A 13,876-nucleotide genomic window follows, 5' to 3' on the forward strand; every position below is an offset into this window, starting at 1 on the left:
CTTACAAAAGTATACGCTACAGCACCAAAGGATTATTACTAATCCATTTGAACTATTACTATTACTATCGTAAGAGGTATTTTTAAAACTAGGAAGTTCTTTTTCTGAAACCCGGTACAGTACATATATGTAATGTCTAACTTAATATACAAAATTCAGTGGTATATTCTATTCTCATACTATCAATGGTTGTTATTACATATTCCTTAATGCATTCATAAAACACCAGACAATAAACGTTTATGAACTGGGTAAAGCACACCTGGTTTTATTCATGTATGGCACAAACGACACCCAAGAGACAAATTTTCATGCTCAGCAATGTATCAACTTAATGGGAAATATGCGACGTATATATTTTTTAATAGGGCAACAAACTAAGTTGTATGAAATAATGTCTCTAAAGTGTAACACTTTTACGTAGTTTTAAATTTTATTTAAGCGTTTTTTTAGTGTACATTGTCTAAATTGCATAATCTGTATCTTGAGATGTAACGTGCCAGAAAAAAAATTGACTGATGATTTAGTTCGGTCTTTGTTAGTTCTTTTAATGAGTATCCTTAGACATAATGTGTACAGTATTTGCTCTTTGTCTAATCTAGTTGTAAGTTGTCTGTCAACAGCATTGTAGGTGTCTTAATTGCTAAAGACCAGAGATTGACAAATACAACATCAGTGACACTCAAAATCAAAGCTTAAGTTTATGAACATAAATATATAATATTTGTTAGAAAATTATATAAAATATTCTTAAATGTGTCTGTGAGATTTATTTTATTTTATTTTTTTGTTATTAATTGTTATATCAAACAAAATCCCTTTTTTTGCCATTTCCCTGAAACCAAAACAGCTCTGTACTTGTTTATTTTAGTGTCACTGACATAATTTGCTTAGTGGTACGGTCCATGTTCCTATATTAATCGTATCTTCAGTGTCTATATTCTGCGCCTTCATCTCCAGACACATTGTTGTGGTAACACTGCTGTGTATGCTGAGTAGTTTCACTTATGTAAATTTAACATGTCATGGATGTATGTTAATTGTTTGTTTCCATAATGAGATTGAGATAGCTCCGCTCCAGTGTTTCAATGTACATTGCACAGCAAACATTACCTGTTATTGATGGTAGCACAAATATGTGTTAGTCAAATTACCCATCAATAATAACAAGTCAGTAATATCAGAGTTTTAGTATGGATGAACTAATATAGTTTTATTTTAGGCCTACTCCATCTCTCGGTCTAGGTTTTCCAATTTTTGTTCAAAAATGAATCAATCTAATTTAAATCCTACTAATTATTTATTCCCTTCCTGGAAAGGATCCTCTATTAAAAATCATGTCTTATTAGTTGAAATGATATTGTATGAATAAAAAATAGTTTTTTGTACTACTGTGTCAACACCATTGCTAGTATTCAGCCACATTATCCACTAGGCTGAGAGCCGTGTAGTTGTAAAACCTGTCAGTGATTCACTGTGGTTGAGTGACATTGGTGTAGTTATCTGTGGTGTTGTTAACTCATACATTAACCTTGGTTTGTGGTTTTATCAAGAGTCTGACCCGAGCCAGTTCATCAACCAAAGTGTTGTTTGGAATCAACTCCCTCTCAACTGTCGATTGAATTATTAGATTTGTCTGGTGAAAAGTATTCACACAAAAAAACATTTTTTTAAAGAATTATTATTTGTTAACCTCAGGTAATGTTAAGTTTGTATACTATTTTACTCTCTTTGAAATTCAAAGCATATGATGGCAATCAAAATTTAAACAGTTAACAGTGAATTTTGTTTGAACACTATCCTATTTAATGTTTAAGTTTAGTAAGACAAACTTTTTGTTTATGCTTGAATAACCTCAACCTCTAGTGAAAGATTATCTCTGATTCAATATAGTGTCTATATTCTTTTATCTCTTACCAGTTTGAGCATCAGGTTTTGGTGACATGGATGGATATGGATGAAGCCGAAAAAATGTTATGTTATTTAGCATTAAATACTATGCTGAAATATAATCTGCATAAAGTTTCAAATAAGTAATTCATCTTTTAATAATTGCTTAAGTGGTTGAATACAGTGTTACAACTGGTTAACAGTGTACACTTGTATTCACTACTTTTATTTGCTTGAAGAAAATGACTATCACTTAGAATGGAACACTATTTTTTTTGTAAACATTAAATGAGAATGGTCATTGGTGGCCTGTGAATGTTTAGTGGTTAGGCCCTGGAAAAAACAACCTATACATCTCCTTCCTAAAGGGGGCTACATTTTCATAGAAAAAGTGCTTCCACATGCCTACACTAAGTCATTTACTAGGAGCTCTCGAGGAGTAAGCTATCCTCTCACTTGCATAAACTAGCCTGACTATGATCATTTGGGTTGTGTATCGCACCTACATCTGTAGAGACTTAATTTTGACCATTTAATTTTTTTAACGTATCGTTTTTCATAATTTTAAATTGGAGTACAGAAAAAAGGCAAAACACGTTGTTTATCTGACTTGTCGAGGTACTTATGAATGATCACCGATATGACAGACAAGGGAATAGAAGGATCTCCTAGTCTCTGTCGATATTTACTGCATTGACTAGCAACTGATCATCGACATTTGTTTTACGATATTGCTTTGATACTTGTCACTAATAATCTACTTGCAACTGATCACCGACGTTTGTTTTATGATGGTGACTTTAGTTGTGACAGAACACTGACGTGTTGTTACAGCATCCAGCTCGGATGACGAGAGTGTGGGGGGAGGGGATGCTGGCAGTACACCCGAGAGAGAGAGAGTGAGTAGCCGAGGGGTGCAGCCTCTACCTCCACAGTCTGACACCAGCAGCACTGGGTCTGCACGAGAGACACCTCCTCAGCAGCGACAGATACACAGGCACACAAGGTAACACACAGGGAGAACACGGACCATTGAAATATTATACCACATATAACTTTCAGCAATCAATACGGAAAGATCATAACCCATGTACTTCTAATGGCAGTTTTAGCATCACCTAACTGTCTAAAGACATTCACATCTACAAAAAGGCCCCTCTCTTTTTATTATTTTCCTACACTTTTTACCATTGTCACACTGAAGTTCAAATGCTTCTTGGAGCCTTCACAAGCATCACAAAGTCAGTTAATGGAACAATGACAATAGGCATGATGTTTCTAGTAATGTTAATAGCATGCCTGTCTCCCATAATACCTGTCTGGACAAGAAATGGAGTATAAATGTGCTTTGTCATTGCAAATATAATTAAAGCTAACCAATGCCTGAAATTGAATCATTGATTGGAATTTCAATATCATTAACATTCAAATAAAGAGTGTTAATTTGAACAAAGGAGGTCTACCTTGCATTTAATATACTATTAGGATACACCAAAGAAATTGTGTATGTCTTATTTCATGCATGTAATGAAACTACTTTCTTTACTCAACAGTACTATTGGTTGATAGGTTACCAAACGGTGGTGGTGGACAGACGGTATGGGAGGAACACAAACGCAACAAACACGAGATCACAGACTTGGCAGACGTCATGCACAACCTCAGACCTTGTGAGTACATACAGCTTCAACACATGTTGTATCTCTAGTTGAATAATAACTAAAAGCTATTGTAGGATAACTAGTTTTCTATTTGTGTAATTGGAAATTCAACAAGTTAGTACATTATGTCTATTATCCCTATGTCAGTAGCTGAATGTTGGATTTAACGATTTCATTCCCTTCTGCTGTTCATCATTGAGAATTTTTCATGATGTACTAATTTCTCAACCCATTCCTTAATTTGGTAGCAGCTTTTGTAGGAAGCACTTTCAATATATTAATAACCCATAAGTGTTTAATTGTAAAGTAACATACTGATACTTGATTGTTTGTATTCCAAAACTCTTCTTCATCTTAATCAAACATATTTTTACTCATCACTACATCACCAAATGTCATCGAAGTTGGATAGTTTGACAGTAATCGCAAATCTAGTTCTTACTAAGATGTTTTCATTTCACTAAAATCAACGTACCTACTCATGTTGATGAAAGTAATATAACTGATCTGTATCTGTTATACTTTGTGGGTTAAATTGGTTGAATCAGGGTTCAGCAGAAGTTATAACTAGCTTGCTATTAAATAACCTCCTCAGGCAGTGTTCATGTTCAACATATTACACTAGCAGTACTGCAAGTTTGGAGCAGACAGCTGTTAATTGCTTTCTTGAAACATCCCACACTGCTGTATGTTTTCAGCATCAAAACTTGCATTAATTTCAGTTGAGATTGGTATTTGTATTTGTTTAACGGTATCCATTTTAATACTTATTTACGGATAGTCATAGTTCCTCAACCTGTTATAATGAGGTTTTGACCAAACGTAGGCATGAGGTCTGGATGAGTTTTGTATTTTACAATGAGATAAGGAACAAACTAGATATAGTTTACAGATGAAGGGAGTGATGTTATCAAGACTAAATTTAATAAGGAAGAAAGCTAGAGATCAGAAGAAAAGTTGCTAGGAGAATGAGATCCAGTTTATTGAAGCTGTTTTTTTAATAAGAAAACACTAAAGTTTTCCTTATTGAGTGCTTGCAGATACATATTACTTAATTTATGTGTTTTCAGATTCTGTTACAAAGAGTCTTTACTTAAGTATCAAAATGAGTTTAGCTAAAATCGTCTAATTTGTGGTATCTTAAAGAAACTACCGTTTATTTGCATAAATAAGTACTACAATTAATTTCTACTTGTCAGATTCACAACCACCGGACGTAACGCACAACACCGCACAGTCAAGACGCATTACTCCAGCGGACAGAGTCAACAGATATAACTCTTCACGCCAGTCTTCGGACGACGGAATGGGTCAGTACTGACTTATACTGTAGTACTGAACATAATTTAGAACATAACTTAGAACATAATTTGTTTTGATCAAATGACAGAATATTTTAATATAGGAATAAAAAGAGAGATAGGACTATAGTTACTGTACAGTAACAGACAAGAAAAACCTTTTACTGTGGTAGTGATCAACATTTTGTTTCATTAAAACAAAAATTAAGACTTTTTTTATATATTTCTTGTCAGAAACTCTTAACATTTGATGTTGTTTTCAAATGATGTTTTGAATTTACAAATGTAACAATGATACCGTACCTTGTGCAATAGGTTTGTGCAAACTTTGGAATCTTTTGTTTCTTCAACATTTCACACTGGTTAAACACTATTCTTACATAATGCATTGGGTTTTTGCAAAATTCTGCACCTCTTCCCTCAACATTTTTCACTAGTTCTAGAACTGCTCTTTGAAAACTCTTGCATTGAATCTTTTGCCATTTTGAAGTTCCGTACTGATTGAAGCCCCAAGTCAATGCCGCAGATAGTTCTAATGTCCATGGTGGGTTGCAGGCACAGTGACCAGTACGGGTCGATGGAAAGTGTCAGCCAAGATACAACAGTTGCTCAACACACTCAAGAGGCCCAAGCGACGGCCGCTGCCAGAGTTCTACGAGGACGATGACATCGAGCTGGAGATTGCTGCCAACCCTAAGGACCCCAACGCTCCTAAACCTGAGGGTGGAACCATGACTCCTGCCATCGGGGATCAGCTGGTGGTCAGTGACTTTTAGTAAAAAATTTTAAGTTCCAGAACAGACTAAAAATTATAACGTGGATATTATTTATACTTCTTCTTACATAAAATTTACCCATAAAGCTATATTTTGTTTCATAGCCCCAGAATTGTGTGATATACCATGTACTGGGTAAAACATACGTCACTAAACAATCTTTGACATGTGGACCTGTAGATAACATGCTACATACATTTGTGTCAACAGTTATTGAAAACTTCCTCATCATCAGGTTGCAAAACTACCAAGCTCAAGCTGAAGTTTAAAAGTGATATATTTACTAATATTTATATTATATTTGTCTCTTTATTTACTGTTATTGTGGAATAGGTAATCCTAAAACATATCAAGGCTCAAATTTTACAAATGTTTCAATAATAATACTATAAATGATCATATTCTATTTTTATTTACTTATTCATATTAATTAGATTAATTTTGAATTTATATATTCTTTAAGACAAAGGCAAATAAAAATGTTTTGTTCCCAATGCGTTTTGTAACACGGGAATAACATAATCGTGCTCCCACAATTGTCCTGAGATATGTAGTTATTTCCCATGGGGTGTGTTTCACAACTCCAGGACTGGACCTTGACCATTCTTGTGTTTATTTCCAGCCTTTTGTTGTCTTATCAACCTTATCAGCTCCCTGTTCCCTTGAATGTCCTCTAAACATTATTTCTCTATGAGTCTTCTTCGCCATCACACTTATCTCTGCTGGCTGTAGCTATGTAGAAGAATATGTTTCCTAGTCTTTTTCACATACTGTAGTGCGCTTGGGGTTTGTAATTCTTAGAATGATGAATAAAATGATCAAAATCTATCCGCTGTATGAACTAAAGGTGATTATTATCTAAATTAATTCACAAAACCCATTCAGATTTTACCCACTATTTTATTTTGAAAACTGAGTTTATTAATAAACTTTGCCTATTAGACACAGTAAAAAAAAAACTTAAATTTACGATATAAATAACATGTAACATAGATTAATAACGTTGTCCATATAAATGATTTTGAATGATTTTACATGATTCTTTTAGCACTTTTATGACTATTTCATTTTTTAATTTTGATGGAAGATTATATTTTTTAAAAAATTCGTCAACAAATTTTGTAATAGTCCCTCTTGCACCAATCATTATGCCAATTACTGATATTGAATTTAGATTATATTTGTTTCTTAAATAAGTTTCACATTTACTATAAATTTTCCTCTTTTCTTCATCTACTTCTAGGGGTTGGTTTGATGATGTTTCGAACCTTATTGTTGGATCAATTACAATTCCACTTTTAGATTTTGTATCATAAATTAAAATGTCCAATCTTCTGTTCGATCCACCATCTTCAGTGCAATGTATTTCTTCTACTAGTTGCCAGCCTTTTTTTTGTAGTTCTTCTGCGTTTTCAGTACTGTAAACACTTCTTCACTAGGCTTGTTTGGAAGTGAACAATGCAAACAAGTTTGTATTGTCAGTAAAATCAATCGTTCATTAGCTTTGTCCTATCAGCAAATTAATTAGTCACCAAAGTGTTGGTGTTGGGGCAAATACATTGCTCCACTGTTTGATAAATAATTAGTTTTACTTGATAATTGGCCAATTTGAGCCTTGTAAAAATAAATATTAATGTTGCTAGCATTGTTTATTAGTTGTTGTAGTAATGTTTTACTGTTTTTATCATTAGTTTTAATGTGAATTAAAATTTTTCCTGTTGCAGGTACCGTCAGGGTTACCACGAAACCTAGAGGCTGCTATCCAGAGGTATGGCTCGGCAACGTACAAAGCCCCCGTGGCAACAGTGCTGGACCCCAATGGAAAACTCAGTATTACGCTTACTTACGGTTAGTATTGCTACTTCTGTACTATTATTAATTGATTTTATTCTTCTTGTGAACAATATTATAGTGCTTGTAGAAATCCTTTGGAGCATCTTTAACTCACCTAATCATTAATAGATTCGGATGCTACTGTCAAGGTTTTTATGTCTGTCGCTTATCCAGTCTTAGAGTAAATGAAATTGAGTTTAGACTTTTTTATTTTCTTGTTTCAGTGTGTTTTGCTAATCAATAGGAAAATATATTTTGTTGTTGTTTTTCATCACTCCTCTGTCAACCCACTTAAATGTTCACTTGCGATGTTGTTGCAGGCAAGCTGTTGAGCCGGTCGCAGAAGGTCGCGTACACATTGCTCAACAAGTCTTTCAGCAAGCCTGGTGATGGGACGTGTCTCAAGTGTGGCGACCGCATTGCTCTAGTCTACCCCAACAATGACCCGATCAACTTCATGTGTGCATTCTACGGCTGCATGTTGGCTGGCATCGTACCTGTGCCCATAGAGGTCCCTCTCACCAGACGGGTAAGTCTTGCGATCATTCTTTTAGAAGCTTTATAAGTGGAAAGTATTTAAGATTTGAATATTGAGTAGAGAATATTAGGAATTCATTGTTTTACTGACAGAATATGTTAACATAGCTTACTGTCAGATGTAGATCAACCCTTGAACTAAAATTTTAGAATTTTACTGAGAAGTTTTTGTGGCAAAATATTTTAGTTGTTGAAATTAAAAAATAAATGAAAATTTTGGCTTTTGATTGTTGGGTGAATGATATGGGTGGTTGATTTTAGTTCTTTCATTCATATTATTTACCTCTTGGATTGAAATATAAAAAAAAAAATGGGTTGATACCTTTTACTACCATTAATCCTTATGTTTTTTGATGGCTATATTGGAAAAATAATAGAACTGATAGTGGTGAAAGGCAACTTACCTACTCATTTTGCAAAGATCTTTGAAAATAGCCAGGGAACTATAAATGTCTCTACGTCCATATCTATCACAAAAGCATAAATGTGTTTAAAATGTTTCTATTCAAAAAATTTCAACAGTGTGTTGCTATATATCGTTCAGTTGAGAGTAAAATCGTAGTTGATGGTGCTTAGCTTTCTGCCTTATTATTAAACACAAGTAAATTTCCTGTTGAAATTTTGCATAAACACACATACATAAACCTTTGACGCCAACATGCTTTGGAATTTGTTCCTTAAACTATTAATTTTGTATCAGCCTACTAGTATGAATCATAATAATATCCTAGCACCAATTTATAGTTCCACTGAATGACATATGTTCCTCATGTATGCAGGACGCAGGGTCGCAACAGATAGGGTTCCTGCTGGGCAGTTGTGGTATCCAGGTGGCACTGACCTCTGAGGCGTGTCTCAAGGGACTGCCCAAGACTGCGGCAGGCGAGGTAGTCGCATTCAAGGGCTGGCCCAAGCTGCACTGGTTCGTCACAGAACATCTGCCAAAGACACCCAAGGACTGGCAGGCTTCACCTCGACTGACTGATGACACCCCAGCTTACATAGAGGTGACTAGAGCTTAGAAATAACAAGGGACATATTCTCATAATCACACATCATAAACAAACTATATAGCCTGCTTATTTGATTTAAAATTTGTATAGAGTAAGCAAGTATCGTGGAACAGCTGTGGAATCCTCGTAACATTTGTGGTTGGACTGTCCGGCATTAGCATGGCAAATTAGTTTCACGATTGTAAATTATAGACTCTATAGACCTTGTTTTCTTTCTTTCCTTGACAAACGTACCACAAAAATCAAAATATAACTTTTTTTAAGTATCAAGGCAAATACATCTTTTAAAACATTGGTTATTTTATATGAAACTACTGACCTCTTGTCCATATACATTTTTAGTAAGATTCATAATAAAAAAAAGAATAATTTAATAATGAAGTAAACTTGTAGCTAACTATTCTAATGCACATTTTATTGAGATTCAAATCACACAGTGTTGTTATAACTTTACGCTAATCATGTTATTGATGTATTCTTGGGTCCTCCACAGTACACGACGGACAGAGACGGCTCAGTGATGGGAGTGACAGTGACTAGGTCGGCCATGTTGTCTCACTGTCGCATGTTGACTCAATCCTGCAACTACACTGAGGGAGAGAACATGGTGTGTGTGTTGGACTTCAAACGAGAAACGGGTCTATGGCACAGTGTGCTGACCAGTATACTCAACGGCATGCATGTGGTCTTCATACCTTACGCTCTCATGAAGGTCAACCCGGCCAGCTGGATGCAGATGATCACCAAGTATAGAGGTTAGTCTGTAGTATTGTTGCAGTACAATTCTCTAGTTTTGTGAAATCTTTAAAATTCAGTTTAATTTCCACTTAAATTTGAATTGTACATCTAATTTAAAGTAGTGTGTAGCTGAGTTACGGTTGTTGGTTTGATATTGGGAAATGTCAGCTATTTTGTATGTTTTAAAATTGCATATGGCTGCCCTTTATTGGACTTTTAATTAATGACTCTGTCTAAAGGAGCAGCTAGTCTTAGTGACAATGCTACTGAAGTCATCGAGACCGTCCCACATTTGCCATTTATTCATATTTTATTTCAAATACGTCTCATTTACATTCACAACTTACACGATCGTGTTATCAATGCTAAAGTTCCCTAAAGATCGCCATATGCAACGCTTTTACTCTCAAAATTTTCAGTGCTATCCTTCCTCCAGCAAGTGATGAAACATCTAGAATCCATGCAAATATGTTTACATGTAAAACATATACTTCATCTTATGGTTTTTGATTTTTCCTTTTTCCCTGTTTCTCCTTGTTTTGTTTTTAACCAATTCTACATTCAGTGAATTTTCTTCCTTTTGACGCTTTAGCCATAAATAACTGTCAATCCTCTAAAGCAATTATAAATTCACTGGCTCTTCTTCAGCCTTTTATTGCTTTGACTATAAAGAAACAGGTTATAATCTTTCCCCCAAAAATTTGATAAGCGTAACCGATTTTACATTCAGCGACTTTTCTACAATTATTACACTCAAGGTACAAGCACTATATTCTGTTACAGCAAGTGTGGCCGTAGTCAAGTCCAGAGACCTACACTGGGGGCTGCTGGCCACCAAGGATCACAAGGACATTAGTCTCAGCTCGCTGCGTCTGCTGCTGGTCGGTGACGGAGCCAACCCTTGGTCTCTGTCCTCGTGTGATCAGTTCCTCAGTGTCTTCCAGGCAAAGGGTCTCAGACCGGACGCTGTCTGTCCCTGCGCCAGCTCCAGCGAGTGTCTCACAGTTTCTGTCAGAAGGTAAGGCGTTTAATTAAAATTTGATTTGTGATTTTGTTCATAAGAAGTTTTGTATCACAAGTTTTGCTAGTGAATGTATGTAGGTTAAGTAAATATATAGATACTTCAGGTATCCCTTCATTTTACATAAATATTAGCCCCAGTGAAAACCAATAAAAGGCCCTCTAAAAAACACTGGAATACACAAATGCTGACAGAGTTATGCAGATGCGATTTTGCAAAAACCCAAAGCATGCAGACAGGTAATGTGCTTGATTATATGCTGGCTTGTTATGTATTTTTCCCATGTATGTTTACAGGCCTGGCAGAGCTGGAGTGAACGCCACAGGTAGAGGAGTGTTGTCCATGTCAGGTCTCAGCTATGGAGTGGTCCGTGTGGATCAGGAGAACTCTCTCACATCACTCACGCTCCAGGACTGTGGACAGGTCATGCCTGGATGTGAGTATTTTTTTGTTATTGTTGACGTACAATACTTTACTCAAAGCTTTAAGCTTTACTCAAGGATAAATACTCTACTCTTTCATGTGAACTTTTAAAAACTATAAACATTGTCTATGGGTACTGGAGTATCCTACCTAATGGACTAGCTGTAGCCAATGTTTTGATCAAATTGAGCACTCACAGAGTTTGCTACTGTGGATTCAATTGTCTCCCTTTAGTTTATATGACATAGCAGATGCTTTAGTTACTGAAGGCTGCTATTTCAGTGGGTAATAGGATAGTGCATTTGACATAAATGAGTAATTGACATCATTGCAATCTGTCGGTGGCTTAACTCAACTTCAACTATGTTAATATTTATTTCAGAACTGGCTATAATATTTTAACATGGGAATGAGATGTCTTCCATTAATAGTCAAAGAAGTAACTCTGGCAGTTAAGTTTGTGCGTATGCTCTGTTTTTATCCAAATGTAATCCAAACTAACCGTGTCAGCAAATTGCTCTCTGCAATCACAGAACAATACCCTTGATGAGTGATGAATTAAACCTTTTGTTCTTACTCAACACAAAATATTAACTACCTCAATTATCAGCGTCCATATTCAGATTACATACACTTTTTATATACTCTGTGTTCTAAATCTGTAACTTTTGGTGGCTTTGGGATTTGAGATTTGGTTTTGAGACACCTTTAGTAAGGGTTGAACCCACTTCTTTACACACTGTACGTCTCTGTGTTGCTGTAGGTGTGATAGTGGTGGTGAAGATGGAAGGACCGTCGTACCTGTGTAAGACTGATGAGGTGGGAGAGATATGTGTAAGCAGTGAGGCTACAGGCAGTCAGTACTGGGGACTGGCCGGTCTCACAAACTCTACGTTCAAGGTGCAAGCTCTGCTGGCAGACGGAAAACCTCTGAGTGACGCGCTCTACACTAGGTCTGGCCTACTGGGCTTCCTTGGACCGGTACGTTACACTTCCTGACTTAAATACTGTTTGTTTAAGGAAAGCTTGTGCCAGGATTCTGAATTCTAGAATAAATAGTAGCTAGCCTACCTTTTAAAAAAGTTCTATGATTTAGAAGCTCACATTAGACACTATAACTATTGAATTTTATGGATGCATACAAACGTCCATTGGATACATTGTTTCTTGACTTTCCTTTTAATAGATTTGTATGAAGATTTTTTCATTTCTAAGTTTGGACATATTGTGGTTTCATAGTCAAGTAAATCAAATAAAAACATTATCAGAACCTAAATTTAGATTTAGTTTAGGTATAATAATTTTTTTATTTACCATATTACACTAAAATATAAGTAGCCAACCCAATCTTCTGTTGTTTTATGATAAAGACAGTCATTGTGTACTGTTTGCAGGGTGGTCTTGTGTTTGTGTGTGGGTCGCGGGATGGCCTGATGACAGTGACTGGTCGCAAACACAATGCAGACGACATCATCGCTACAGTTCTCGCAGTTGAGCCGATGAAGTTCATCTATCGCGGTCGCATTGCAGTGTTCAGCATCCGAGTGTTGAGAGATGAGAGGATATGTGTAATTGCTGAGCAAAGACCTGACTGCAGTGAGGAGGAGGTTCGTTTAGTGTTTTTAGCTTCTTTTGTATACTTATTTTAACACTTATATTAATGAATTACAACCTTTTATTTTATGTTAAATGAACTTGTATTGATAAATTTTAAGTAGACCTAGCAGACTGGACATTGCTGCCATGTATTCGTTTTCTGTTACATTGTCAACTAAGCTTCTGACTCACCAATCAATATTAAGTGTTTGACTAAAATACAATTTTTAACAGCTGATTTGATGAACATTCATAATTTAGTTGGGTTAATATGTCCTAAATGATCTATTCATCTGTCTGTTGCAGAGTTTCCAGTGGATGTCGAGAGTGCTGCAGGCAGTAGACAGTATACACCAGGTGGGCCTGTACTGCCTGGCGCTGGTGCCGCCTAACTACCTCCCCAAGACACCTCTAGGCGGCATACACCTGTCGGAGTGCAAGAGGAGGTTCCTGGAAGGCACTCTACACCCAGCCAACGTACTGCTGTGTCCACATACGTGTGTCACCAACCTGCCCAAGCCTCGTGAGGTCCACTCAGGTAACCACTGCTATAAAACATTTTGTACAATTAGTATTAAAAGAAACGCTGCGGACAAGCCTTTTTTTTAAGGCTTATGCAGTTTGGTATTGTAAATTCATTGTATATGTGCTGTATTAAGTAATAAATAAATGAATAAAATAGTAAAAATTATATTGTTTTATTTTCTTAATATTTATAGACAAAAATAAAACCAGCTCAGAACTCTGGTTCTTTATAAATGTATTTTAAAACTCTTTAACTGACTAAATGGTTGATTAATAATTGTTTATAACCACGCCTCCGCCTACTTAACATTTTATGTTACCTGTATTAACAAAAAAACTAACAAGCCATTCAGCTATGTTTAAAATGTTTCCGTTTCATATCAAAGAGTTATGCATTTTTAAGTCGGTATACCTCTGGAACCGAATTCCTGCGCTCTAACCCTAGACCAGCTCGCTCCCCTTGTTTTCAATATGACTTAAACATTCAACTGTAAGATCAGTTGTTGAAATTACAATTCGCTTATAAAACTGTTGTAACGAAAGTTTGTTAGCATCACTGGAT

The 13,876-nt window shown here is 35.8% G+C and overlaps 1 protein-coding gene across 11 annotated transcripts in view; it reads left to right on the forward strand.

The window, feature by feature from the left end:
- Window positions 1-13,876, forward strand: part of LOC128993812 (disco-interacting protein 2-like) — a 368,811-nt gene that overhangs the window by 323,369 nt on the left and 31,566 nt on the right. For all 11 annotated transcript variants that reach the window (XM_054417839.1, XM_054417836.1, XM_054417840.1 and 8 more), the window contains 13 exons: window positions 2,725-2,896; window positions 3,460-3,560; window positions 4,751-4,861; window positions 5,408-5,613; window positions 7,353-7,476; window positions 7,782-7,990; window positions 8,778-9,005; window positions 9,505-9,766; window positions 10,533-10,767; window positions 11,067-11,206; window positions 11,957-12,174; window positions 12,588-12,800; window positions 13,096-13,327. In XM_054417839.1, coding sequence (XP_054273814.1) covers window positions 2,725-2,896; window positions 3,460-3,560; window positions 4,751-4,861; window positions 5,408-5,613; window positions 7,353-7,476; window positions 7,782-7,990; window positions 8,778-9,005; window positions 9,505-9,766; window positions 10,533-10,767; window positions 11,067-11,206; window positions 11,957-12,174; window positions 12,588-12,800; window positions 13,096-13,327 — 2,451 coding nt within the window. The remainder of the gene's footprint in view (window positions 1-2,724; window positions 2,897-3,459; window positions 3,561-4,750; window positions 4,862-5,407; window positions 5,614-7,352; window positions 7,477-7,781; window positions 7,991-8,777; window positions 9,006-9,504; window positions 9,767-10,532; window positions 10,768-11,066; window positions 11,207-11,956; window positions 12,175-12,587; window positions 12,801-13,095; window positions 13,328-13,876) is intronic.

The sequence above is a fragment of the Macrosteles quadrilineatus genome, unplaced genomic scaffold, assembly GCF_028750875.1.
Source record: "Macrosteles quadrilineatus isolate MER2022 unplaced genomic scaffold, UCM_ALF_1.0 Scaffold_5__1_contigs__length_97177068, whole genome shotgun sequence".
Lineage (NCBI taxonomy): Eukaryota > Metazoa > Arthropoda > Insecta > Hemiptera > Cicadellidae > Macrosteles > Macrosteles quadrilineatus.